The 27,579-nt window shown below is 41.2% G+C and overlaps 1 protein-coding gene across 2 annotated transcripts in view; it reads right to left on the reverse strand.

Moving 5' to 3' along the window:
• znf236 (zinc finger protein 236) overlaps window positions 1-27,579 on the reverse strand; it is a 73,996-nt gene that overhangs the window by 1,090 nt on the left and 45,327 nt on the right. For both annotated transcript variants that reach the window (XM_075464959.1, XM_075464958.1), the window contains exons 27-31: window positions 10,197-10,354; window positions 9,909-10,031; window positions 9,496-9,690; window positions 7,699-7,828; window positions 2,400-2,573 (exon numbers count right to left, since the gene is read on the reverse strand). In XM_075464959.1, coding sequence (XP_075321074.1) covers window positions 2,400-2,573; window positions 7,699-7,828; window positions 9,496-9,690; window positions 9,909-10,031; window positions 10,197-10,354 — 780 coding nt within the window. The remainder of the gene's footprint in view (window positions 1-2,399; window positions 2,574-7,698; window positions 7,829-9,495; window positions 9,691-9,908; window positions 10,032-10,196; window positions 10,355-27,579) is intronic.

Here is a 27,579-nt window from a genome sequence, read left to right on the forward strand (position 1 = left end):
AGAGAGGAAACGAGAGGCGATCTGCATGAGTCCTTCAGTGAAGTACTTTCCCGGTAATAAAAGAGCTCTGCAAACCAAGGGACATTAACACCCATTCACAGAGCAGCACCAGCAGCTCTCATTCTGAATTCAATTTGCCAGAGGCTGTCATAATAATGAGACCATCCGTCAAAAAGCAATCATCCTCTCCTCACTCCAACAACATTTGCGTTGATATCCCACATTCTCCCCTTTTTCCTCTCCTTTCTTAAGATACCGTGCCCATTAAAACCAGCTATTCACACACGCCTCAAACGGCTGATGTGGAGCGCACGCGTTGTCAGATGTAAACACGACCCCCACCATTCATCCTAAAATAACCCGTGTGCGCTGTTGAAGCTGAGAGCTTCGTACGCGCCGATGCTGCAGGCCGCGCGCCGAATTCAATTCCGCAGTGGGAGTCATTTAATTATCTCCTCCCTTTATTTTTGCTCCATGTATGAAAGTCCACAAACACATATTCATTAAGTTGCTGGAGCGTTTAAAAGTGCTCCAGCGTGAAAAGAAAAAGAGGAGAGAAAAAAAAGCAAAGGGCTCTTTGGAGTAAACAGATAAAGGATCAATGATTAATCTGACTGAAACTCAATCTTTGGCGACTACGGTTGCGTGAAGTCGGCCATGAATTAATAGGAAGAGTTAATTCCCTACAGAGGGGAGTTAATATTTAATGAAAACCCATTCATTACTTTGGTCATTACAACCTATACTTACATTCCATTCTAACAAAGTGTTTCAAAAGGACAGAGAATGATATGCAGTCCTTTAACAACATCATCTTCTCAGCTGCGTCACAAGTCATTTCTTTTTAATGGCAGTAATCATGTGGAATCCAATTTGTTACTTTTGAAAGCAACCTTACTCAACCCTGAGCCCCGCTGTGAAACAAGTGGGCGACTCGGGTGTGCTGGGAGGCTGCTGCGAGGCTGCTGTGTTTCACACAAATCCAAATAGGATTAAAATTGCACCGTGGAATGAATCTGCACAGCGTCACAGAGCTCTGTCGCAGCAGCAGGCTGCGACTCCCCCGATGAGACAGTGACATAGCCCACAAAAGCATCTTAAAAAAAGTGGGGAGAAGAAAACGGGGGACTGTTGAACTCTGGGGGAGTCAAACCGCCCCCCCTCTGAGAGCTGCTAAATGTCGACTGCAGCGATGGCCTTAAAAGGGGGTTTTAAAGGCTTCGTACTTGTGTTCATCCCATTATCTTCTTCTGTGCTTTATCATTTAAAATAATGTTCCACCGAAAGCCAAAACCAGCGTATCGCCCCGTTTGTCTCTGTTATTTTTGGCTTGTTTTAAGGGAGAATTGTGGTTTCAAAGTCAGTAAGCCTTATGCCCCAGACGTCAGGCATATCTGTCAAAAATCTAATGGCAACCCAGAAAACAGTTGAAAACACCTCGCTCTACAACGCAACAAAAAAAAAACATTTATTGAGACATTACACTGCCTGAAGCTGCAGTCACAGCGTCCCACACAAGGCTCCTGCTGCTCGGTGCTTTTTCTTGTTAAAACGCGCTGATGGAAGTCATTGCGTGGCACCATCAGCAAGAAGCCAAGTTTGGGTAATAAAAAACAAACTGGAGGTTGCTGTTTCTGTCCCGCTTTGATAATTCTGTCACTTCTGGGAGCTTTTCACTGCAGTCTGCACATGCTGCGTCTCATCTAAAAATCCAATGTCAAGGAGGACACCGATGATGTGCTTCTGTGCAACGGGTGTCGTGTCAATATAAGGCCGGAGCTAAAAGTGGACGACTTTACTCTTCAGAACTTTGTGACACAGCTAACCCGGAGACATTTTCTTTTTCCTTGGCAGGTCCCTCATTTACTGAATGCTGTTTGCTCTAATCCTTGTAGAATTTGGACCCTATTGAAAAAGTTTACCAAGCAGAACAGGTACCACAGCACTGCTCTTTGCTTTGGGTTAACCGAAGGAGAGCCACAGCTTTAAGCTAAACCGTGACGCTGTCAGGAGCAGGCTAATAAATCAACTTTCACAAGTTGACTGACGTCCAACTCTCTGATGTCACTGAGCTTCCAACATGGAGGCACACAGATCAGTGTGGAGCATCAGCGCTGACATCCTCCACACGTGTAAATCCAAAAGAGAAACTTTCAAATGATGATTGTGGACTGTTGCCTCTCAGCTGTCTAAAGTGCTCAGATGCCACTTTTTTTTTTTTTTTTTTTTTAAATGTTAAATGCTGAACATATGAAGCGTCTTATATTTAGGAAACGAAACATCGACCAACAAAGAGACGTCACAAAGAAGAAAAAAGGACGGATACGCAGACGGGACAACCCCAGCTGCTCCTCGCCCTGCAGCACAAACAGCGGGAGCATGCCGGGACGTGCGCTCACCGTAGCCGTGGGATCTCTTCATGTGGTGTTTCATGTTGCTCTTCTGGGTGAAGCGGATGCTGCACACCTCACACTTGAAGGGCTTCTTTCCAGTGTGTTTGACCATATGGACCTGCAGAGCGCTCTTCTGGTTGAAGGCCTTGTCGCACTCGCTGCACTTAAAGGGCCGCTCGCCTGCAGTAAAACAGAAACCACCGCTGAAAAAAAAACATATCAAGAAGGCGGCTGCACTTATGATATAAACGCCGTCAACAACCAGAGGAAGGAAACTCGTCCTTTACGTGCCTGGAGTTTTCGTAACCTAGCAACAATAAGCACTTGAGAGTAGCACTCTGAAAATGAGCTCATGGGCACAAAAACAGCAGCCAGTAGACACGGACCTTCATGCTGCTCCATCTATAGGATATCTCTCTAGCACCAAAACAGTGCTGAGTACACACAGCATTCTGCAGTGCTTGCTCCCATTGACCAAATCCCACTCTGTGTGCTCAGAAACGCAGACAGACCGGGTTGAACACATTGGATGCGTTTATCATAAATCATAAATCAGTGACGGAGTTCATGAAAATAAATGTATTAACTCATAGATAAATGAACACACCTCGGCTGTTTTCCAAAGATCTTGGTGTGAACGTCTTAATTCACACGAATAAGCAGCGGTGAGGTCGTGCAGTTCAGGCTTTGTGCTTATTTCAGAAAAAGGGGAAAAAAAAAAAAAAAACTAAAACGGCCGAGTTGACTTATGATTTCCAAACAGGATAAAAACTTTTGATTGATGGGGTCACATGACATTTACCTCATTTTCCTAATTGTAAATGAGGTTTCTGGATCTTATTTGGAAAGGTTTCTGTCTTTGTGACAAACTGGTTCACCGGCGATGGTCTTCAGTGCCCCTGAGCCCATGCGGTGCTTTGCGATGCTTGTTAATTTTACCTCAAGAGATGGAATTCTTTGACTGTTGAACTATTTGCCCACACAATCTCTCAGTGCTGAACACCTCCCAATCTTTACTTCTAAACAACTCGCTCTGGGATGTTCTTTTTAAGCAATCGTTTAAAAATGTTTCACCAGATTTTTCTAAAAACAAACAAACAAACAAAATAAAAAGTTATAAAATTCCTCCTCTTCAACATTATATGCAGTGTTAGAAATCTCTTTTGTACTGCATCTGTGCTATTTATACGGAAACTGCTGGGCGCTTAGATTCATAGCCTTCAGCTTATATAAAAGAGTATTCACTTTTTCTTATTTTGTCCTGTTGAAACAAGCAAAGCAGACGGAACAGTGTACCATTCAGCTGTCAGTAATGCTTATTGTTATAACATTTCATTCCAGACAAGAGCATCCTTTCACTTCTAATCCAAGGACGTATGATCCGAGTCTCTTTGCACTTAGATATCGCATGAAATAACCTTGCAAAAGGACTCTTATTCACTTGGTCTTGTGAAAGTTCTAAACTAAAGTTTACTGTAACAGAACGGTTTCTTCATTTGTGTGGAAGGCTGATAATCAGGGCCGAATGCTTCAGACTGCACAAAGAAATGAGGAATTCAAGGTATCGTTCTGCTTGTTAGCTGTGTCTGTATGAATGTATGACTTAGCGAGTCAGCAATGGGAGGTTAATTGCTGTCAAATATGACACAGAGTTCTTTTTAGATCGAGAAAGCGTCAGTATTGTAAATTAGGCAAAAATTCTCCATTTTATAGTAAATAAGGAAATTATATTAAATTGAATTAAAAAAATAATAATACTCATAATCTTGAAGCATGCAGCATGCATTTTTTTTTTCTTTTTCATGAGTGATTAACTCAGAAATATTCATCAGAATCACTCTGAGGCACTCTGGGGTCGTTGGCCCTCGCAGGAATGATCCCCTGTATCTCATTTGTGTTGCAGTGGAGCTGAAGCAGCCTCTGGCTGAACACACTCCATTGCTTGCAGTGTGCGTTCTTCGATAATCAGCTCTATTGGCTCCTCCACCACAGACTCGCAAATACAAAGATGTCGCTCCAAACACTGATGCACCCAAGCTTTCCGAAGAAAGTCACATCAAATAGTCTTCAGCATTCTTTTCGTTGACCTCAACATCTTTACATTACGGTCATTTTGCAGACGCTTTTATCCAAAGCAACTTACAATAAGTGTGTTCCACATCGGTAGGCAAAAGAACTTCAGGTCACAAGAAATCATAAGTGCATTTCCTTCCAAAACCAAACAGCTAAGAGCATAACTAGTGCTAGAGTAAGTGCGGTAAGTTAGGTACCTAGACAAATGGGAAGACAATTTAGGAAACAAATAAGTGCGTAAGGAGCTAGGACGAAACCGGTCCCAGTTCCCAAAGGTTCACACTGGGAAGTATTTGAACAAATGCTGTCCCTTAATGTCAATGATATCAGTCCTTATAGATCCCTAATGCATTCAATACTTTTTCTTTCTCATGAACGTGGAGTAGAACTTTATTGTTAATCCATTTTATACGTACAAAATATAACCGACATTCTTGCAAAACCAATTTGTCTGCGCTCAGAGAGCCCCGCTGATTGCTCAGGAGTGTGGCTGAATTATAACGCCGTAAGGGCCACGCGACATGAGAGGACAGGAGGTTACCTGGTGAGCGGACGCAGGTAGATGACAGTTTGCACAGTGTTATTCTCCCTCGGTATTGTTATAACCACGGCAGCCTCGCACGGCATGCACGCGCACAGACTCAGTCCCTCCTGGTGTTTTATGGGATATAGGGTGACATTTTGAAATGACAGAAGAATTTTCAAGTCACACTGGTGCTCCTGGTTCTGCAATTTAGTTGCACTGCCTCAGGAAATCAGCCGCGAGATGCGACTAATCGGTCACAGTCTGAGGCGTCGGTGCGTGCCATGTGGTATGGAAATGCAACTGGCAATTTTCTAAATGTCGAACGGGAGGGGAAATGAGAAGAACAATGTCCTGACCCTGCTTCATCCTTCAGCTCATCGATATCTTTCATACATAAAGAGTATATAAACTGTAAATGAACGCAGATTGATTTACAGTTTTACAGCAAAAGTCACAATTTGTCAAGGTAACCTTAAAGATAAATAATCCATCAGACAAATTCAATGATCAGTCAAGTTCTTCTCCCCCTGTCCCCTACTCAGCGACTCTGTCTCGATCACAGGGTGCATGTTCTCTTCCGCCCCTACTCACAGATTTGTCATTGCGTACTTTTCCCTCCGGTCTTTCAGTTTCATTTACAATCCATCACTCTGTGAACTTTCTCCTACAAATGTCCAAGGCCCTTCGACAGTGTTGCATATATGCCACATGTACAGGTGGCTGTAATATTGTTAATACTGAAAATATACTCTGAGACTGAGACCCTTCTGTGGCAAAATATATCAGGGGAGACGTGACAATCGATCGTCGTTGCTATAAATGTTTGGTGCAACCTGAGAGCGGAGCAGTGCTCGTGTATATATATATATATATATATATAGATATATATATAGATATATATATATATATATAGATATATATATATATATATAGATATATATATATATCTATATATATATTGGGGCTGGGCGAGTTGACTCGTTATTATTGTGTTAACTCGTTAATTATTTAACGCCGATAAATATTTTATCGCGCATTAACGCAGGTTTTATTATTTATTTTATTTTATTATTGTAAAAGTCTGTTGCTCACAGGCTTTTATTTTGTAAAAGTCTGCTGCTGTCTGCTGCGGAACCGGAAAAGAAAGTAATCGGCGGATCCACCAAACATGGAGAAGGGTACAGAACTTTTACTCGGCCATTTTCATTTTAAAGTTCTTCCAGACGGCGGAGTCGACAGAACCAAAGTCATCTGTAAACACTGCCAAGTTGAATTGTCTTCTCACCGTAGTAGTTCCAGTCTAAAATATCACTTAAAGGCAAAACACACAATTGATACCAGCAAGTCATTCAAGGAAACAGACAGTGGAGCGAGGCTTCTACATAAAAACTACATAAAGATGCTGATCTTAAAAGTGTGTTTGCACAGCAAATGTTATGGCACTTTCATTCATATGGCAGTACATTTAAAATAAAACGAAATGCTAAAAGCTATACACTACTTTTGAATTAATTTTTGGATTTTGTGTACAAATGCGATTAATCGTGATTAATCGGGGAAATCATGTGATTAATTAGATTAAAAAATGTAATCGTTGCCCAGCCCTAATATATATTAAGATGGTATAATCAATAATCAAATTAGGAACATGAAGATGTTCCTAATTTTTGGCAATATTACAGAGTGATGCAGAAAAACTGCTCCATGCGTTTGTTTCTTCCAGACTGGACTACTGTATTCTTTATTATTGGGCTGTCCCAAAAAGTCTTGGAAACAAATTCTCTGATCTCTAAATCTAAGCACTAGTTGCTGTTGTTAACCCAAAGGCACCAAGCTAGCTATCCTGCCATCTCACAGCACAGCGGTGGCCTGGCAGTTAGCTTGGAATTGTGGTCCCTTCCACTTGCTTCAATGTCCTGTTTGGGGAACTTGAATAAGACAGAGACAAATATGTAAACAGAGTTATTTAAGACTTGCTTACATATCATAAAGTATCTATGATGCTTCCTCCTCCTGCTGATGTTTTGATACAAATACAAAATTGGATCATTTATGTAATTCAGACATACAACATCAGCTTTTCTTCCATTTCACCATCTGTTCCCGTCTAAATCGATGGCTTCTACCAGCTGCAGGTATTTGTCACACGGTGACTGATGCAGTTACAAATTGCATCGTTGCTGTATGGCGAAAGAAAGCGGAAATAATGGGATTTAGAGCGGAGTGGTCCTATTGTCCGACAAGGGCCACGGGCAGGATTCACGTGTATGTGTGTGAGACGTAAACGCCCTTGCTTCTTTTTCACTTTCAAAGGGGATACGTCTTGTGTTGCCCAATCGAATTCTGCTGCTTGCTGCTTCGCTTTGCCAGCGTGACGTGCGCTGGAGCGTTGAGAATAGTTCAGCTTTCGATGTGGCCGATTGCCACAACAATTCCAAATGTCAGGAACCATTCTTTGGATTTTTTTTCTGTACTGCTGCCCATGCTAACAGAACCTAAACGGCTATGCAGAAGTAAAAGCCTTGATCTGCACAATACCGACTTTGGTTTTTCTATGATCAAATATACATGTCAGTGTGTGGAATAACTATTTACATTAAAGTTTCCCAAAGGATTGCTTCAGTCCAACATGAAATTAGTTCATATTGTTTAACTCTAAAAAGGAAAGTGACATAAAAGAGATACACGCGGTGAAAATCCTCTTACCCGTGTGTGTTCGGTTGTGTCTCTCCAGCTGGCTGCGCTTGGCAAACGCCTTCACACAAGAGGAGCAGTTGAAGACTTTAGGTTTCTGGGAGCTGGGTGATGGGCCCGGCTGATGCACTCGCTCATGCTCCTGCGTAAAGAAAAATCTCATTTTGACCGTTTCTTCACCGAACTCCAACTTTTCTTTACTGAGGGTGACCTCAAACGTGAATTCTGCTTGTTACATTGGAAGGCAAGTGTTACAGCAGGTGAGAATATTGGTTGATCATAGTTAATGGATCTCAGGACAAAATGATGGCGTTCGTGATCGGAGGGAGTTAGAATCGGAGGTACACAGAATACGACTGAAAATGTTGAATTGGCTTCGCGGAGCAGCAGTCGCGCCAAAGATTTGCCATCACAAAGCAGAAGGGCCCTCAGAAAAGTGAGTGCAAAAGTGCAAAAACAAAGAGACAAGAGCATTAAGAGGCGAAACGGGCGACGACACTGCTGCTGCGTGTGGAGATGAGAAGAGTCATAAGGCTGTTTGAGTGCTTGTGGAGAGAGAGAGCCTAATCCATTCAAAGCTGAGGCCTAATTTAAAAGCATTTTCTCAGCCTCTGACACGCTGCGGGGAATTATGGCCAAACAGCTCCACTTCAGTTAACATTTAACTACACACAATCCCAAGGTCTGAGCTTCATTTTTTTTTTTTTTTTAGGGAGCAATGAAAGCGCACTTGGTTTTTCACACACTGCTTTGGCTTAGTTTTTGTGAAAAGAAACCCCGACTAATAAGATTTACAGGCCTTAATATGTTCCAAGGTTTTTGACTCTCCAACTTAATCACGACAGCTTTCATGGGTCATAATGCTGTCATTATCCCTTTTATTCAGTTATCCAGGACGTGTGTGAAACCTGTGAGATTTTTGCACTCTCAAAGAAGAACCCTCAGTCTTTTTATTCATCGTTTATTACACTTAACAAATAACTAACTTGCAACATTGTTAAACCGCCGCCTTCGGCTTACTTCAACATGGTTATCTAGAACAGCACATGCCAGGAGGTGGAGCTCCTCCGTTTGCATTCTGCTAACCTCTCTGCTTTACTGTCGTGCCCTCATCTCTTATGCTAAGGGTTCAAATGGCCAAATTACAATCCACAGTTGAGCAAAATCAATAAATAACCCCTCCTAATCTCTTTCTTTTCATCAGAAAGTTAAAGCCCGTATCCATGTTTTGGATGGAGACTAATGAGCAGCTAAGGGACCTTGAAAGAAAGGAGCTCGGTTGTGACACCCAACTAATCCCGGTGTCGTTACTCTTAATGAGAAACGAGCGTTGCTCAGCAGGTTGAGGCACATTTACAAAAGCTGTGGCACAGTGGCCTTGGTGTAAAAACTTGACATATAGCAGGGAAAGAGCTCGAGTTTTAAACCACATCCTCCTCCTCCCAGGCTCTTAAATAATGGAGTGTTTCCACTAGATGAAGAAGGCTGCTGGAAAAGAGAAGCACTCATGGTCTTCTACACAATGTGGCAGAAAAAGACCTCTTGGCTTCAGTGTTTTCATCGTCAAGAGAGACGGTTCGAGAGACTATCTTGACAAGCATGTATTTGCAATGAAAAGTGAGACCAGTCTTTGTTGAGGACATCCCTTTTCTCACCGACTCTACAATTCTTCAGTTGACACAAGTTCTGCATCATGAGATTTGATTAATAGCTTCGTAAAACCTGCAGAGAGACTCATCATTTGCATGCACATGAGCTTTAAATAAACTCACTCCGTAGCTTGTCTAGTCTACTGTGCTCGCTTCTCACCTTGAGGTGCGTAGCTCGCTTGAAGGCCTTTCTGCAGACGCTGCAGACGTGACAGCGGTCCTTGCCGTGCGCTTGCCGGCAGTGGCGTCGCAGTGAATTGGCGTTCTGACACACCTGGTTACAGTAGAAACACTGGTTCCGGCTATCAGTCTCCATCTGGGGGTCTTTCCCGCCTTTGTGGCCGTCAGCAGAATTCTGGGTGGCACACAAAAAGATTACTTTGATGTTTGAATAAACATTTGACTTTTTTCTATTTAAATCATGAGACAGACACCGTTCCTGTTCGCGGTAATGTCAGCTGACAGATTCTAATTTCGTTGGGACAGCTCATCTATCCAAGTACATTATGCGACGTCCGTGTGCATTTTTTCAAGGAATGTAATACTTTCGTTTTGCAAGACAAACACACTCACGTTGTATCCGTTGTCAGATGCTCCGTTTGTGGGCTGGGGATTGTGGCTGACCAGTACGACCTGCTGGCCGGAGGTGACCGGCTGCATGGCCGACTCACTCAGTACTGCAGGGAAACTCTGACCCTAAAACAAATGGGAAAATGAAGCCGACTAAAACATTCGGACATTAAATCTGATCTAAATAATTTTTTATCACTAATTTAAACTGTGTAACAATTCTAGTTTTTCGGTTTCAAATGACCAGATATGACTGTGTTACTGTGTCATTTTCGTTTTTTTCTTTCTTACCTGTGTATTGAGGTTTAGAGTGACACCATCCAGCATACCCTGAGCATCTGCGAGGGTTAGAGTGACGCTGCCGTCGCTGGCCACCCCCCCCGGTGACATCACTAGGCTCTGGGCCGCAGCAGAATGTGACAAAGTGGTGCTCGATGCCAGACTGGTAACTGAAAGGTGGGAGGGGAAATCGTGTCAGCAGTCGGTAGTGCTACCCTTCCATAGCAAATGTAGGCAAATAAATAAACACGGTGTTCTGTTCTTTGCCACCTGAAAACCCTTTAAAAACCGACTGGTAGCGACGTATAAAAGACTGTGAAGTTTTCATTCTGAAAGAATGCATAGTCACGAAATAACAAAGTACCCAAACCAAGAAATATCCACATAAAAGATGTGTGAACAAATTTGATTCAGAAATGCCAATGATGGTGAAACAGATGCTGAAATTGAAAGAGTTATCTGACATCAAAGGGGAAGTAGAGAAAAAAGGGTGATGGTGCAGTGTGGCCGCCACAGGAAGACGGTGCAAGAACGATTATAATCAGATTATGAAGCGGAAACTTATGGGGTCTGGTAGGAGGGAGACGCAGCTACGACTGTTTTAACCCGACTTTTTTAACCTGACTGCTTTATCCCGACTGTTTTATCCCGACTGCTTTATCCCGACTTTTTTAACCCGATTGTTTTAACCCGACTTTTTTCACCTGACTGTTTTATCCCGACTTTTTTAACCCGATTGTTTTATCCTGACTGTTTTATCCCGACTGTTTTATCCCGACTTTTTTAACCCGATTGTTTTATCCCGACTGTTTTATCCCGACTGTTTTATCCCGACTTTTTTAACCCGACTGTTTTAACCCGACTTTTTTCACCTGACTGTTTTATCCCGACTTTTTTAACCCGATTGTTTTATCCTGACTGTTTTATCCCGACTGTTTTATCCCGACTTTTTTAACCCGATTGTTTTAACCCGACTTTTTTCACCTGACTGTTTTATCCCGACTTTTTTAACCCGATTGTTTTATCCTGACTGTTTTATCCCGACTGTTTTATCCCGACTGTTTTATCCCGACTTTTTTAACCCGACTTTTTTAACCCGACTTTTTTCACCTGACTGTTTTATCCCGACTTTTTCAACCCGACTGTTTTATCCCGACTGTTTTATCCCGACTTTTTTAACCCGACTTTTTTCACCTGACTGTTTTATCCCGACTTTTTTAACCCGACTTTTTTCACCTGACTGTTTTATCCCGACTTTTTTCACCTGACTGTTTTATCCCGACTTTTTTCACCCGACTGTTTTATCCCGACTTTTTTAACCCGACTGTTTTAACCCGACTTTTTTCACCTGACTGTTTTATCCCGACTGTTTTATCCCGACTGTTTTATCCCGACTGTTTTATCCCGACTGTTTTATCCTGACTGTTTTATCCCGACTGTTTTCACCCGACTGTTTTATCCCGACTTTTTTAACCCAACTGTTTTAACCCGACTTTTTTCACCTGACTGTTTTATCCCGACTTTTTTCACCCGACTGTTTTATCCCGACTGTTTTATCCCGACTGTTTTAACCCGACTTTTTTAACCCGACTGTTTTAACCCGACTGTTTTAACCCGACTTTTTTACCCGACTTTTTTTAACCCGACTGTTTTAACCCGACTGTTTTAACACGATAGCCTGATAAACCAGCCTAAATGGATTGGATGTCTAATTTAGTCTGGCACCGATCAATGGATACAACGGAACATTGTTGATGAGCACAACCCGTTGTCTTTCAAACCGCGTCTGTGCCTATAGGCCAACGCTCTGACCAATCAGCGCAACTGACTGTGACGTAGTAAGCGCGACAGAAAGCTTTGGTGGGAGGGGACTCTTCCAAAACTGATGCCAAGCACAGATTCTATAATAGGACAGATACGCCACTCACGGTGCATTTCCGGTTTCCAACGAGGCGATTTTGGTTGCAGTTCCACCCTCTTCCACGTGGGGCGCCCAATTTTGGAGACCAGAATGAATGGAGTCCTATGGAGCTATACGCCCTTTCGTGCCCTTATCTCAAGATATAATTTTTTCTCTAGTAATTCGAATGTTGTTTTCGAAAAAGGGTGTTTAGAAAATACCCATGGCTGAGTTTTAGATTTTTAGAGCCACTCATTTGCTTAAAAAAAGGATTTGAAGTGTATATGACGTCATACATAGCGGGTCGACCAGCTGTCATTAGCACAATGCTAGCGCGTTGTGGACAACAAGAAGCCAACCAGTGAGAAATCAAAGCGATATATGTACTCGTTCAGTAGATTTTTTACTTGAAACCCATGTTGAGCTCTCAGAAACTACATTCAAATCTGAGCGCTCTTGAGGAGACTTAGGTGAAACTGACCATTTGTAGCATCTAGCTCCATTGGGCCCCATTCATTCTGATCTCCACCGACGCTCCCAGTGGAATTCTGGTGGAACTGCAGCCAAAAAGCCGGTACAATGGGGCTTAATACAGTGGCAAGGCTGTTCGTTATAATGGCTGTGTGCCAAGGCTGAATCAAACGAGCACTGTTCCATTGCCGCCGCCATCTTTCTTGTTGTGCTTTCGCTTGTCTATGTTCGCTTCCGCTGCCCAACGTCGCACTGCTCTGTCGTCACTCCCTCAAAACCCCGCACCAGAACCCTCTGGCCCGCCCGCGTTGATTCAAAACACATCTCTGCGTTGTGATTGGTTTAGTTGCCATCTGCCAGATTCAGGGCAGTATTTTCAAAATGACAAGTGGATCGAGGCCAGACCCAACCGCAGGCAAAACATTTTGCCGTCCAGCAGTTGGCGCTGGTTTTCCAGGCTATTAACACGACTGTTTTCACCTGACTGTTTTATCCCGACTATTTTATCCCGACTGTTTTATCCCGACTTTTTTAACCCGACTGTTTTATCCCGACTTTTTTAACCCGACTGTTTTAACCCGACTTTTTTCACCTGACTGTTTTATCCCGACTGTTTTAACCCGACTTTTTTAACCCGACTGTTTTAACCGGACTGTTTTATCCCGACTGTTTTAACCCGACTTTTTTAACCCGACTTTTTTCACCCGACTTTTTTTAACCCGACTGTTTTAACCCGACTGTTTTAACACGACTGTTTTCACCTGACTGTTTTATCCCAACTGTTTTATCCCGACTGTTTTATCCCGACTGTTTTATCCCGACTTTTTTAACCCGACTGTTTTAACCCGACTGTTTTATCCCGACTTTTTTTAACCCGACTGTTTTAACCCGACTTTTTTCACCTGACTGTTTTATCCCGACTTTTTTAACCCGACTGTTTTATCCCGACTTTTTTAACCCAATTGTTTTATCCTGACTGTTTTATCCCGACTGTTTTATCCCGACTTTTTTAACCCGACTGTTTTAACCCGACTTTTTTCACCCTACTTTTTTTAACCCGACTGTTTTATCCCGACTTTTTTAACCCGACTTTTTTTAACCCGACTGTTTTCACACGACTGTTTTCACCTGACTGTTTTATCCCGACTGTTTTATCCCGACTTTTTTAACCCGACTTTTTTAACCCGACTGTTTTAACCCGACTGTTTTATCCCGACGTTTTTAACCCGACTGTTTTAACCCGACTTTTTTCACCTGACTGTTTTATCCCAACTTTTTTAACCCGACTGTTTTATCCCGACTTTTTTAACCCGATTGTTTTATCCTGACTGTTTTATCCCGACTTTTTTAACCCGACTGTTTTAACCCGACTTTTTTCACCCTACTTTTTTTAACCCGACTGTTTTATCCCGACTGTTTTAACCCGACTTTTTTCACCCTACTTTTTTTAACCCGACTGTTTTATCCCGATTGTTTTATCCCGACTGTTTTTAACCCGACTGTTTTATCCCGACTGTTTTTAACCCGACTGTTTTATCCCGACTTTTTTAACACGACTGTTTTCACCTGACTGTTTTATCCCGACTGTTTTATCCCGACTTTTTTAACCCGACTGTTTTAACCCGACTGTTTTAACCCGACTGTTTTAACCCGACTGTTTTAACCCGACTGTTTTATCCCGACTGTTTTATCCCGACTTTTTTAACCCGACTGTTTTAACCCGACTGTTTTATCCCGACTGTTTTATCACGACTTTTTTAACCCGACTGTTTTAACCCGACTGTTTTATCCCGACTTTTTTATCCCGACTTTTTTAACCCGACTGTTTTAACCCGACTTTTTTCATCTGACTGTTTTATCCCGACTTTTTTCACCCGACTTTTTTAACCCGACTGTTTTAACCCGACTTTTTTCATCTGACTGTTTTATCCCGACTTTTTTCACCCGACTTTTTTAACCCGACTGTTTTAACCCGACTTTTTTATCCCGACTTTTTTTATCCCGACTGTTTTAACCCGACTTTTTTCACCCTATTTTTTTTAACCCAACTGTTTTATCCCGATTGTTTTATCCCGATTGTTTTATCCCGACTGTTTTAACTCGACTGTTTTAACCCGACTTTTTTTAACCCGACTGTTTTAACCCGACTGTTTTAAGACGACTGTTTTCACCTGACTGTTTTATCCCGACTGTTTTATCCCGACTGTTTTATCCCGACTTTTTTAACCCGACTGTTTTAACCCGACTGTTTTATCCCGACTTTTTTAACCCGACTGTTTTAACCCGACTTTTTTCACCTGACTGTTTTATCCCGACTTTTTTAACCCGACTGTTTTATCCCGACTTTTTTCACCCTACTTTTTTTAACCCGACTGTTTTATCCCGATTGTTTTATCCCGACTTTTTTCACCTGACTGTTTTATCCCGACTTTTTTAACCCGACTGTTTTATCCCGACTTTTTTAACCCGACTTTTTTAACTCGACTGTTTTAACCCGACTTTTTTCACCCTACTTTTTTTAACCCGACTGTTTTATCCCGATTGTTTTATCCCGACTGTTTTAACCCGACTTTTTTAACACGACTGTTTTCACCTGACTGTTTTATCCCGACTGTTTTATCCCGATTGTTTTATTCCGACTGTTTTAACCCGACTTTTTTAACCCGACTGTTTTTATCCCGACTGTTTTATCCCGACTTTTTTAACCCGACTGTTTTAACACGACTGTTTTAACACGACTGTTTTATCCCGACTGTTTTATCCCGACTGTTTTATCCCGACTTTTTTAACCCGACTGTTTTAACCCGACTGTTTTATCCCGACTTCTTTAACCCGACTGTTTTAACCCGACTGTTTTATCCCGACTGTTTTATCCCGACTTTTTTAACCCGACTGTTTTAACCCGACTGTTTTATCCCGACTTTTTTAACCCGACTGTTTTAAACCGACTGTTTTATCCCGACTTTTTTAACCCGACTTTTTTAACCCGACTGTTTTAACCCGACTGTTTTAACCCGACTGTTTTCACCTGACTGTTTTATCCCGACTGTTTTATCCCGACTGTTTTATCCCGACTTTTTTAACCCGACTGTTTTAACCCGACTGTTTTAACCCGACTTTTTTCACCTGACTGTTTTATCCCGACTTTTTTAACCCGACTGTTTTATCCCGACTTTTTTAACCCGACTTTTTTAACTCGACTGTTTTAACCCGACTTTTTTCACCCTACTTTTTTTAACCCGACTGTTTTATCCCGATTGTTTTATCCCGACTGTTTTAACCCGACTGTTTTAACCCGACTGTTTTAACCCGACTTTTTTCACCCTACTTTTTTTAACCCGACTGTTTTATCCCGATTGTTTTATCCCGACTGTTTTAACCCGACTGTTTTAACCCGACTGTTTTAACCCGACTTTTTTAACTCGACTGTTTTAACCCGACTTTTTTCACCCTACTTTTTTTAACCCGACTGTTTTATCCCGACTGTTTTATCCCGACTGTTTTAACCCGACTGTTTTAACCCGACTGTTTTAACCCGACTGTTTTATCCCGACTTTTTTAACACGACTGTTTTCACCTGACTGTTTTATCCCGACTGTTTTATCCCGATTGTTTTATCCCGACTGTTTTAACCCGACTTTTTTAACCCGACTTTTTTAACCCGACTGTTTTTATCCCGACTGTTTTATCCCGACTTTTTTAACCCGACTGTTTTAACACGACTGTTTTCACCTGACTGTTTTATCCCGACTGTTTTATCCCGACTGTTTTATCCCGACTTTTTTAACCCGACTGTTTTAACCCGACTGTTTTATCCCGACTGTTTTATCCCGACTTCTTTAACCCGACTGTTTTAACCCGACTTTTTTCACCTGACTGTTTTATCCCGACTGTTTTATCCCGACTGTTTTATCCCGACTGTTTTATCCTGACTGTTTTATCCCGACTGTTTTATCCCGACTTTTTTAACCCGATTGTTTTAACCCGACTTTTTTCACCTGACTGTTTTATCCCGACTTTTTTAACCCGATTGTTTTATCCTGACTGTTTTATCCCGACTGTTTTATCCCGACTGTTTTATCCCGACTTTTTTAACCCGACTTTTTTAACCCGACTTTTTTCACCTGACTGTTTTATCCCGACTTTTTCAACCCGACTTTTTTTAACCCGACTGTTTTAACCCGACTGTTTTAAGACGACTGTTTTCACCTGACTGTTTTATCCCGACTGTTTTATCCCGACTGTTTTATCCCGACTTTTTTAACCCGACTGTTTTAACCCGACTGTTTTATCCCGACTTTTTTAACCCGACTGTTTTAACCCGACTTTTTTCACCTGACTGTTTTATCCCGACTTTTTTAACCCGACTGTTTTATCCCGACTTTTTTAACCCGACTTTTTTAACTCGACTGTTTTAACCCGACTTTTTTCACCCTACTTTTTTTAACCCGACTGTTTTATCCCGATTGTTTTATCCCGACTGTTTTAACCCGACTGTTTTAACCCGACTGTTTTAACCCGACTTTTTTCACCTGACTGTTTTATCCCGACTTTTTTAACCCGACTGTTTTATCCCGACTTTTTTAACCCGACTTTTTTAACTCGACTGTTTTAACCCGACTTTTTTCACCCTACTTTTTTTAACCCGACTGTTTTATCCCGATTGTTTTATCCCGACTGTTTTAACCCGACTTTTTTAACACGACTGTTTTCACCTGACTGTTTTATCCCGACTGTTTTATCCCGATTGTTTTATTCCGACTGTTTTAACCCGACTTTTTTAACCCGACTTTTTTAACCCGACTGTTTTTATCCCGACTGTTTTATCCCGACTTTTTTAACCCGACTGTTTTAACACGACTGTTTTAACACGACTGTTTTATCCCGACTGTTTTATCCCGACTGTTTTATCCCGACTTTTTTAACCCGACTGTTTTAACCCGACTGTTTTATCCCGACTGTTTTATCCCGACTTCTTTAACCCGACTGTTTTAACCCGACTGTTTTATCCCGACTGTTTTATCCCGACTTTTTTAACCCGACTGTTTTAACCCGACTGTTTTATCCCGACTTTTTTAACCCGACTGTTTTAAACCGACTGTTTTATCCCGACTTTTTTAACCCGACTTTTTTAACCCGACTGTTTTAACCCGACTGTTTTAACCCGACTGTTTTCACCTGACTGTTTTATCCCGACTGTTTTATCCCGACTGTTTTATCCCGACTTTTTTAACCCGACTGTTTTAACCCGACTGTTTTAACCCGACTTTTTTCACCTGACTGTTTTATCCCGACTTTTTTAACCCGACTGTTTTATCCCGACTTTTTTAACCCGACTTTTTTAACTCGACTGTTTTAACCCGACTTTTTTCACCCTACTTTTTTTAACCCGACTGTTTTATCCCGATTGTTTTATCCCGACTGTTTTAACCCGACTGTTTTAACCCGACTGTTTTAACCCGACTTTTTTCACCCTACTTTTTTTAACCCGACTGTTTTATCCCGATTGTTTTATCCCGACTGTTTTAACCCGACTGTTTTAACCCGACTGTTTTAACCCGACTTTTTTAACTCGACTGTTTTAACCCGACTTTTTTCACCCTACTTTTTTTAACCCGACTGTTTTATCCCGATTGTTTTATCCCGACTGTTTTAACCCGACTGTTTTAACCCGACTGTTTTATCCCGACTTTTTTAACACGACTGTTTTCACCTGACTGTTTTATCCCGACTGTTTTATCCCGATTGTTTTATCCCGACTGTTTTAACCCGACTTTTTTAACCCGACTTTTTTAACCCGACTGTTTTTATCCCGACTGTTTTATCCCGACTTTTTTAACCCGACTGTTTTAACACGACTGTTTTCACCTGACTGTTTTATCCCGACTGTTTTATCCCGACTGTTTTATCCCGACTTTTTTAACCCGACTGTTTTAACCCGACTGTTTTATCCCGACTGTTTTATCCCGACTTCTTTAACCCGACTGTTTTAACCCGACTTTTTTCACCTGACTGTTTTATCCCGACTGTTTTATCCCGACTGTTTTATCCCGACTGTTTTATCCTGACTGTTTTATCCCGACTGTTTTATCCCGACTTTTTTAACCCGATTGTTTTAACCCGACTTTTTTCACCTGACTGTTTTATCCCGACTTTTTTAACCCGATTGTTTTATCCTGACTGTTTTATCCCGACTGTTTTATCCCGACTGTTTTATCCCGACTTTTTTAACCCGACTTTTTTAACCCGACTTTTTTCACCTGACTGTTTTATCCCGACTTTTTCAACCCGACTGTTTTATCCCGACTGTTTTATCCCGACTTTTTTAACCCGACTTTTTTCACCTGACTGTTTTATCCCGACTTTTTTAACCCGACTTTTTTCACCTGACTGTTTTATCCCGACTTTTTTCACCTGACTGTTTTATCCCGACTTTTTTCACCCGACTGTTTTATCCCGACTTTTTTAACCCGACTGTTTTAACCCGACTTTTTTCACCTGACTGTTTTATCCCGACTGTTTTATCCCGACTGTTTTATCCTGACTGTTTTATCCCGACTGTTTTCACCCGACTGTTTTATCCCGACTTTTTTAACCCAACTGTTTTAACCCGACTTTTTTCACCTGACTGTTTTATCCCGACTTTTTTCACCCGACTGTTTTATCCCGACTGTTTTATCCCGACTGTTTTAACCCGACTTTTTTAACCCGACTGTTTTAACCCGACTGTTTTAACCCGACTTTTTTACCCGACTTTTTTTAACCCGACTGTTTTAACCCGACTGTTTTAACACGATAGCCTGATAAACCAGCCTAAATGGATTGGATGTCTAATTTAGTCTGGCACCGATCAATGGATACAACGGAACATTGTTGATGAGCACAACCCGTTGTCTTTCAAACCGCGTCTGTGCCTATAGGCCAACGCTCTGACCAATCAGCGCAACTGACTGTGACGTAGTAAGCGCGACAGAAAGCTTTGGTGGGAGGGGACTCTTCCAAAACTGATGCCAAGCACAGATTCTATAATAGGACAGATACGCCACTCACGGTGCATTTCCGGTTTCCAACGAGGCGATTTTGGTTGCAGTTCCACCCTCTTCCACGTGGGGCGCCCAATTTTGGAGACCAGAATGAATGGAGTCCTATGGAGCTATACGCCCTTTCGTGCCCTTATCTCAAGATATAATTTTTTCTCTAGTAATTCGAATGTTGTTTTCGAAAAAGGGTGTTTAGAAAATACCCATGGCTGAGTTTTAGATTTTTAGAGCCACTCATTTGCTTAAAAAAAGGATTTGAAGTGTATATGACGTCATACATAGCGGGTCGACCAGCTGTCATTAGCACAATGCTAGCGCGTTGTGGACAACAAGAAGCCAACCAGTGAGAAATCAAAGCGATATATGTACTCGTTCAGTAGATTTTTTACTTGAAACCCATGTTGAGCTCTCAGAAACTACATTCAAATCTGAGCGCTCTTGAGGAGACTTAGGTGAAACTGACCATTTGTAGCATCTAGCTCCATTGGGCCCCATTCATTCTGATCTCCACCGACGCTCCCAGTGGAATTCTGGTGGAACTGCAGCCAAAAAGCCGGTACAATGGGGCTTAATACAGTGGCAAGGCTGTTCGTTATAATGGCTGTGTGCCAAGGCTGAATCAAACGAGCACTGTTCCATTGCCGCCGCCATCTTTCTTGTTGTGCTTTCGCTTGTCTATGTTCGCTTCCGCTGCCCAACGTCGCACTGCTCTGTCGTCACTCCCTCAAAACCCCGCACCAGAACCCTCTGGCCCGCCCGCGTTGATTCAAAACACATCTCTGCGTTGTGATTGGTTTAGTTGCCATCTGCCAGATTCAGGGCAGTATTTTCAAAATGACAAGTGGATCGAGGCCAGACCCAACCGCAGGCAAAACATTTTGCCGTCCAGCAGTTGGCGCTGGTTTTCCAGGCTATTAACACGACTGTTTTCACCTGACTGTTTTATCCCGACTATTTTATCCCGACTGTTTTATTCCGACTTTTTTAACCCGACTGTTTTATCCCGACTTTTTTAACCCGACTGTTTTAACCCGACTTTTTTCACCTGACTGTTTTATCCCGACTGTTTTAACCCGACTTTTTTAACCCGACTGTTTTAACCGGACTGTTTTATCCCGACTGTTTTAACCCGACTTTTTTAACCCGACTTTTTTCACCCGACTTTTTTTAACCCGACTGTTTTAACCCGACTGTTTTAACACGACTGTTTTCACCTGACTGTTTTATCCCAACTGTTTTATCCCGACTGTTTTAACCCGACTGTTTTATCCCGACTTTTTTTAACCCGACTGTTTTAACCCGACTTTTTTCACCTGACTGTTTTATCCCGACTTTTTTAACCCGACTGTTTTATCCCGACTTTTTTAACCCAATTGTTTTATCCTGACTGTTTTATCCCGACTGTTTTATCCCGACTTTTTTAACCCGACTGTTTTAACCCGACTTTTTTCACCCTACTTTTTTTAACCCGACTGTTTTATCCCGACTTTTTTAACCCGACTTTTTTTAACCCGACTGTTTTCACACGACTGTTTTCACCTGACTGTTTTATCCCGACTGTTTTATCCCGACTTTTTTAACCCGACTTTTTTAACCCGACTGTTTTAACCCGACTGTTTTATCCCGACGTTTTTAACCCGACTGTTTTAACCCGACTTTTTTCACCTGACTGTTTTATCCCGACTTTTTTAACCCGACTGTTTTATCCCGACTTTTTTAACCCGATTGTTTTATCCTGACTGTTTTATCCCGACTTTTTTAACCCGACTGTTTTAACCCGACTTTTTTCACCCTACTTTTTTTAACCCGACTGTTTTATCCCGACTGTTTTAACCCGACTTTTTTCACCCTACTTTTTTTAACCCGACTGTTTTATCCCGATTGTTTTATCCCGACTGTTTTTAACCCGACTGTTTTATCCCGACTGTTTTTAACCCGACTGTTTTATCCCGACTTTTTTAACACGACTGTTTTCACCTGACTGTTTTATCCCGACTGTTTTATCCCGACTTTTTTAACCCGACTTTTTTAACCCGACTGTTTTAACCCGACTGTTTTATCCCGACTTTTTTATCCCGACTTTTTTAACCCGACTGTTTTAACCCGACTTTTTTCATCTGACTGTTTTATCCCGACTTTTTTCACCCGACTTTTTTAACCCGACTGTTTTAACCCGACTTTTTTCATCTGACTGTTTTATCCCGACTTTTTTCACCCGACTTTTTTAACCCGACTGTTTTAACCCGACTTTTTTATCCCGACTTTTTTTATCCCGACTGTTTTAACCCGACTTTTTTCACCCTATTTTTTTTAACCCAACTGTTTTATCCCGATTGTTTTATCCCGATTGTTTTATCCCGACTGTTTTAACCCGACTGTTTTAACCCGACTTTTTTTAACCCGACTGTTTTAACCCGACTGTTTTAAGACGACTGTTTTCACCTGACTGTTTTATCCCGACTGTTTTATCCCGACTGTTTTATCCCGACTTTTTTAACCCGACTGTTTTAACCCGACTGTTTTATCCCGACTTTTTTAACCCGACTGTTTTAACCCGACTTTTTTCACCTGACTGTTTTATCCCGACTTTTTTAACCCGACTGTTTTATCCCGACTTTTTTAACCCGACTTTTTTAACTCGACTGTTTTAACCCGACTTTTTTCACCCTACTTTTTTTAACCCGACTGTTTTATCCCGATTGTTTTATCCCGACTGTTTTAACCCGACTGTTTTAACCCGACTGTTTTAACCCGACTTTTTTCACCTGACTGTTTTATCCCGACTTTTTTAACCCGACTGTTTTATCCCGACTTTTTTAACCCGACTTTTTTAACTCGACTGTTTTAACCCGACTTTTTTCACCCTACTTTTTTTAACCCGACTGTTTTATCCCGATTGTTTTATCCCGACTGTTTTAACCCGACTTTTTTAACACGACTGTTTTCACCTGACTGTTTTATCCCGACTGTTTTATCCCGATTGTTTTATTCCGACTGTTTTAACCCGACTTTTTTAACCCGACTTTTTTAACCCGACTGTTTTTATCCCGACTGTTTTATCCCGACTTTTTTAACCCGACTGTTTTAACACGATTGTTTTAACACGACTGTTTTATCCCGACTGTTTTATCCCGACTGTTTTATCCCGACTTTTTTAACCCGACTGTTTTAACCCGACTGTTTTATCCCGACTGTTTTATCCCGACTTCTTTAACCCGACTGTTTTAACCCGACTGTTTTATCCCGACTGTTTTATCCCGACTTTTTTAACCCGACTGTTTTAACCCGACTGTTTTATCCCGACTTTTTTAACCCGACTGTTTTAAACCGACTTTTTTCATCTGACTGTTTTATCCCGACTTTTTTCACCCGACTTTTTTAACCCGACTGTTTTAACCCGACTTTTTTCATCTGACTGTTTTATCCCGACTTTTTTCACCCGACTTTTTTAACCCGACTGTTTTAACCCGACTTTTTTATCCCGACTTTTTTTATCCCGACTGTTTTAACCCGACTTTTTTCACCCTATTTTTTTTAACCCAACTGTTTTATCCCGATTGTTTTATCCCGATTGTTTTATCCCGACTGTTTTAACCCGACTTTTTTTAACCCGACTGTTTTAACCCGACTGTTTTAAGACGACTGTTTTCACCTGACTGTTTTATCCCGACTGTTTTATCCCGACTGTTTTATCCCGACTTTTTTAACCCGACTGTTTTAACCCGACTGTTTTATCCCGACTTTTTTAACCCGACTGTTTTAACCCGACTTTTTTCACCTGACTGTTTTATCCCGACTTTTTTAACCCGACTGTTTTATCCCGACTTTTTTAACCCGACTTTTTTAACTCGACTGTTTTAACCCGACTTTTTTCACCCTACTTTTTTTAACCCGACTGTTTTATCCCGATTGTTTTATCCCGACTGTTTTAACCCGACTGTTTTAACCCGACTGTTTTAACCCGACTTTTTTCACCTGACTGTTTTATCCCGACTTTTTTAACCCGACTGTTTTATCCCGACTTTTTTAACCCGACTTTTTTAACTCGACTGTTTTAACCCGACTTTTTTCACCCTACTTTTTTTAACCCGACTGTTTTATCCCGATTGTTTTATCCCGACTGTTTTAACCCGACTTTTTTAACACGACTGTTTTCACCTGACTGTTTTATCCCGACTGTTTTATCCCGATTGTTTTATTCCGACTGTTTTAACCCGACTTTTTTAACCCGACTTTTTTAACCCGACTGTTTTTATCCCGACTGTTTTATCCCGACTTTTTTAACCCGACTGTTTTAACACGACTGTTTTAACACGACTGTTTTATCCCGACTGTTTTATCCCGACTGTTTTATCCCGACTTTTTTAACCCGACTGTTTTAACCCGACTGTTTTATCCCGACTGTTTTATCCCGACTTCTTTAACCCGACTGTTTTAACCCGACTGTTTTATCCCGACTGTTTTATCCCGACTTTTTTAACCCGACTGTTTTAACCCGACTGTTTTATCCCGACTTTTTTAACCCGACTGTTTTAAACCGACTGTTTTATCCCGACTTTTTTAACCCGACTTTTTTAACCCGACTGTTTTAACCCGACTGTTTTAACCCGACTGTTTTCACCTGACTGTTTTATCCCGACTGTTTTATCCCGACTGTTTTATCCCGACTTTTTTAACCCGACTGTTTTAACCCGACTGTTTTAACCCGACTTTTTTCACCTGACTGTTTTATCCCGACTTTTTTAACCCGACTGTTTTATCCCGACTTTTTTAACCCGACTTTTTTAACTCGACTGTTTTAACCCGACTTTTTTCACCCTACTTTTTTTAACCCGACTGTTTTATCCCGATTGTTTTATCCCGACTGTTTTAACCCGACTGTTTTAACCCGACTGTTTTAACCCGACTTTTTTCACCCTACTTTTTTTAACCCGACTGTTTTATCCCGATTGTTTTATCCCGACTGTTTTAACCCGACTGTTTTAACCCGACTGTTTTAACCCGACTTTTTTAACTCGACTGTTTTAACCCGACTTTTTTCACCCTACTTTTTTTTAACCCGACTGTTTTATCCCGATTGTTTTATCCCGACTGTTTTAACCCGACTGTTTTAACCCGACTGTTTTAACCCGACTTTTTTCATCTGACTGTTTTATCCCGACTTTTTTCACCCGACTTTTTTAACCCGACTGTTTTAACCCGACTTTTTTATCCCGACTTTTTTTATCCCGACTGTTTTAACCCGACTTTTTTCACCCTATTTTTTTTAACCCAACTGTTTTATCCCGATTGTTTTATCCCGATTGTTTTATCCCGACTGTTTTAACCCGACTGTTTTAACCCGACTTTTTTTAACCCGACTGTTTTAACCCGACTGTTTTAAGACGACTGTTTTCACCTGACTGTTTTATCCCGACTGTTTTATCCCGACTGTTTTATCCCGACTTTTTTAACCCGACTGTTTTAACCCGACTGTTTTATCCCGACTTTTTTAACCCGACTGTTTTAACCCGACTTTTTTCACCTGACTGTTTTATCCCGACTTTTTTAACCCGACTGTTTTATCCCGACTTTTTTAACCCGACTTTTTTAACTCGACTGTTTTAACCCGACTTTTTTCACCCTACTTTTTTTAACCCGACTGTTTTATCCCGATTGTTTTATCCCGACTGTTTTAACCCGACTGTTTTAACCCGACTGTTTTAACCCGACTTTTTTCACCTGACTGTTTTATCCCGACTTTTTTAACCCGACTGTTTTATCCCGACTTTTTTAACCCGACTTTTTTAACTCGACTGTTTTAACCCGACTTTTTTCACCCTACTTTTTTTAACCCGACTGTTTTATCCCGATTGTTTTATCCCGACTGTTTTAACCCGACTTTTTTAACACGACTGTTTTCACCTGACTGTTTTATCCCGACTGTTTTATCCCGATTGTTTTATTCCGACTGTTTTAACCCGACTTTTTTAACCCGACTTTTTTAACCCGACTGTTTTTATCCCGACTGTTTTATCCCGACTTTTTTAACCCGACTGTTTTAACACGACTGTTTTAACACGACTGTTTTATCCCGACTGTTTTATCCCGACTGTTTTATCCCGACTTTTTTAACCCGACTGTTTTAACCCGACTGTTTTATCCCGACTGTTTTATCCCGACTTCTTTAACCCGACTGTTTTAACCCGACTGTTTTATCCCGACTGTTTTATCCCGACTTTTTTAACCCGACTGTTTTAACCCGACTGTTTTATCCCGACTTTTTTAACCCGACTGTTTTAAACCGACTTTTTTCATCTGACTGTTTTATCCCGACTTTTTTCACCCGACTTTTTTAACCCGACTGTTTTAACCCGACTTTTTTCATCTGACTGTTTTATCCCGACTTTTTTCACCCGACTTTTTTAACCCGACTGTTTTAACCCGACTTTTTTATCCCGACTTTTTTTATCCCGACTGTTTTAACCCGACTTTTTTCACCCTATTTTTTTTAACCCAACTGTTTTATCCCGATTGTTTTATCCCGATTGTTTTATCCCGACTGTTTTAACCCGACTGTTTTAACCCGACTTTTTTTAACCCGACTGTTTTAACCCGACTGTTTTAAGACGACTGTTTTCACCTGACTGTTTTATCCCGACTGTTTTATCCCGACTGTTTTATCCCGACTTTTTTAACCCGACTGTTTTAACCCGACTGTTTTATCCCGACTTTTTTAACCCGACTGTTTTAACCCGACTTTTTTCACCTGACTGTTTTATCCCGACTTTTTTAACCCGACTGTTTTATCCCGACTTTTTTAACCCGACTTTTTTAACTCGACTGTTTTAACCCGACTTTTTTCACCCTACTTTTTTTAACCCGACTGTTTTATCCCGATTGTTTTATCCCGACTGTTTTAACCCGACTGTTTTAACCCGACTGTTTTAACCCGACTTTTTTCACCTGACTGTTTTATCCCGACTTTTTTAACCCGACTGTTTTATCCCGACTTTTTTAACCCGACTTTTTTAACTCGACTGTTTTAACCCGACTTTTTTCACCCTACTTTTTTTAACCCGACTGTTTTATCCCGATTGTTTTATCCCGACTGTTTTAACCCGACTTTTTTAACACGACTGTTTTCACCTGACTGTTTTATCCCGACTGTTTTATCCCGATTGTTTTATTCCGACTGTTTTAACCCGACTTTTTTAACCCGACTTTTTTAACCCGACTGTTTTTATCCCGACTGTTTTATCCCGACTTTTTTAACCCGACTGTTTTAACACGACTGTTTTAACACGACTGTTTTATCCCGACTGTTTTATCCCGACTGTTTTATCCCGACTTTTTTAACCCGACTGTTTTAACCCGACTGTTTTATCCCGACTGTTTTATCCCGACTTCTTTAACCCGACTGTTTTAACCCGACTGTTTTATCCCGACTGTTTTATCCCGACTTTTTTAACCCGACTGTTTTAACCCGACTGTTTTATCCCGACTTTTTTAACCCGACTGTTTTAAACCGACTGTTTTATCCCGACTTTTTTAACCCGACTTTTTTAACCCGACTGTTTTAACCCGACTGTTTTAACCCGACTGTTTTCACCTGACTGTTTTATCCCGACTGTTTTATCCCGACTGTTTTATCCCGACTTTTTTAACCCGACTGTTTTAACCCGACTGTTTTAACCCGACTTTTTTCACCTGACTGTTTTATCCCGACTTTTTTAACCCGACTGTTTTATCCCGACTTTTTTAACCCGACTTTTTTAACTCGACTGTTTTAACCCGACTTTTTTCACCCTACTTTTTTTAACCCGACTGTTTTATCCCGATTGTTTTATCCCGACTGTTTTAACTCGACTGTTTTAACCCGACTTTTTTCACCCTACTTTTTTTAACCCGACTGTTTTATCCCGATTGTTTTATCCCGACTGTTTTAACCCGACTGTTTTAACCCGACTGTTTTAACCCGACTTTTTTAACTCGACTGTTTTAA

The sequence above is a fragment of the Odontesthes bonariensis genome, chromosome 5, assembly GCF_027942865.1.
Source record: "Odontesthes bonariensis isolate fOdoBon6 chromosome 5, fOdoBon6.hap1, whole genome shotgun sequence".
NCBI classification, from domain to species: domain Eukaryota; kingdom Metazoa; phylum Chordata; class Actinopteri; order Atheriniformes; family Atherinopsidae; genus Odontesthes; species Odontesthes bonariensis.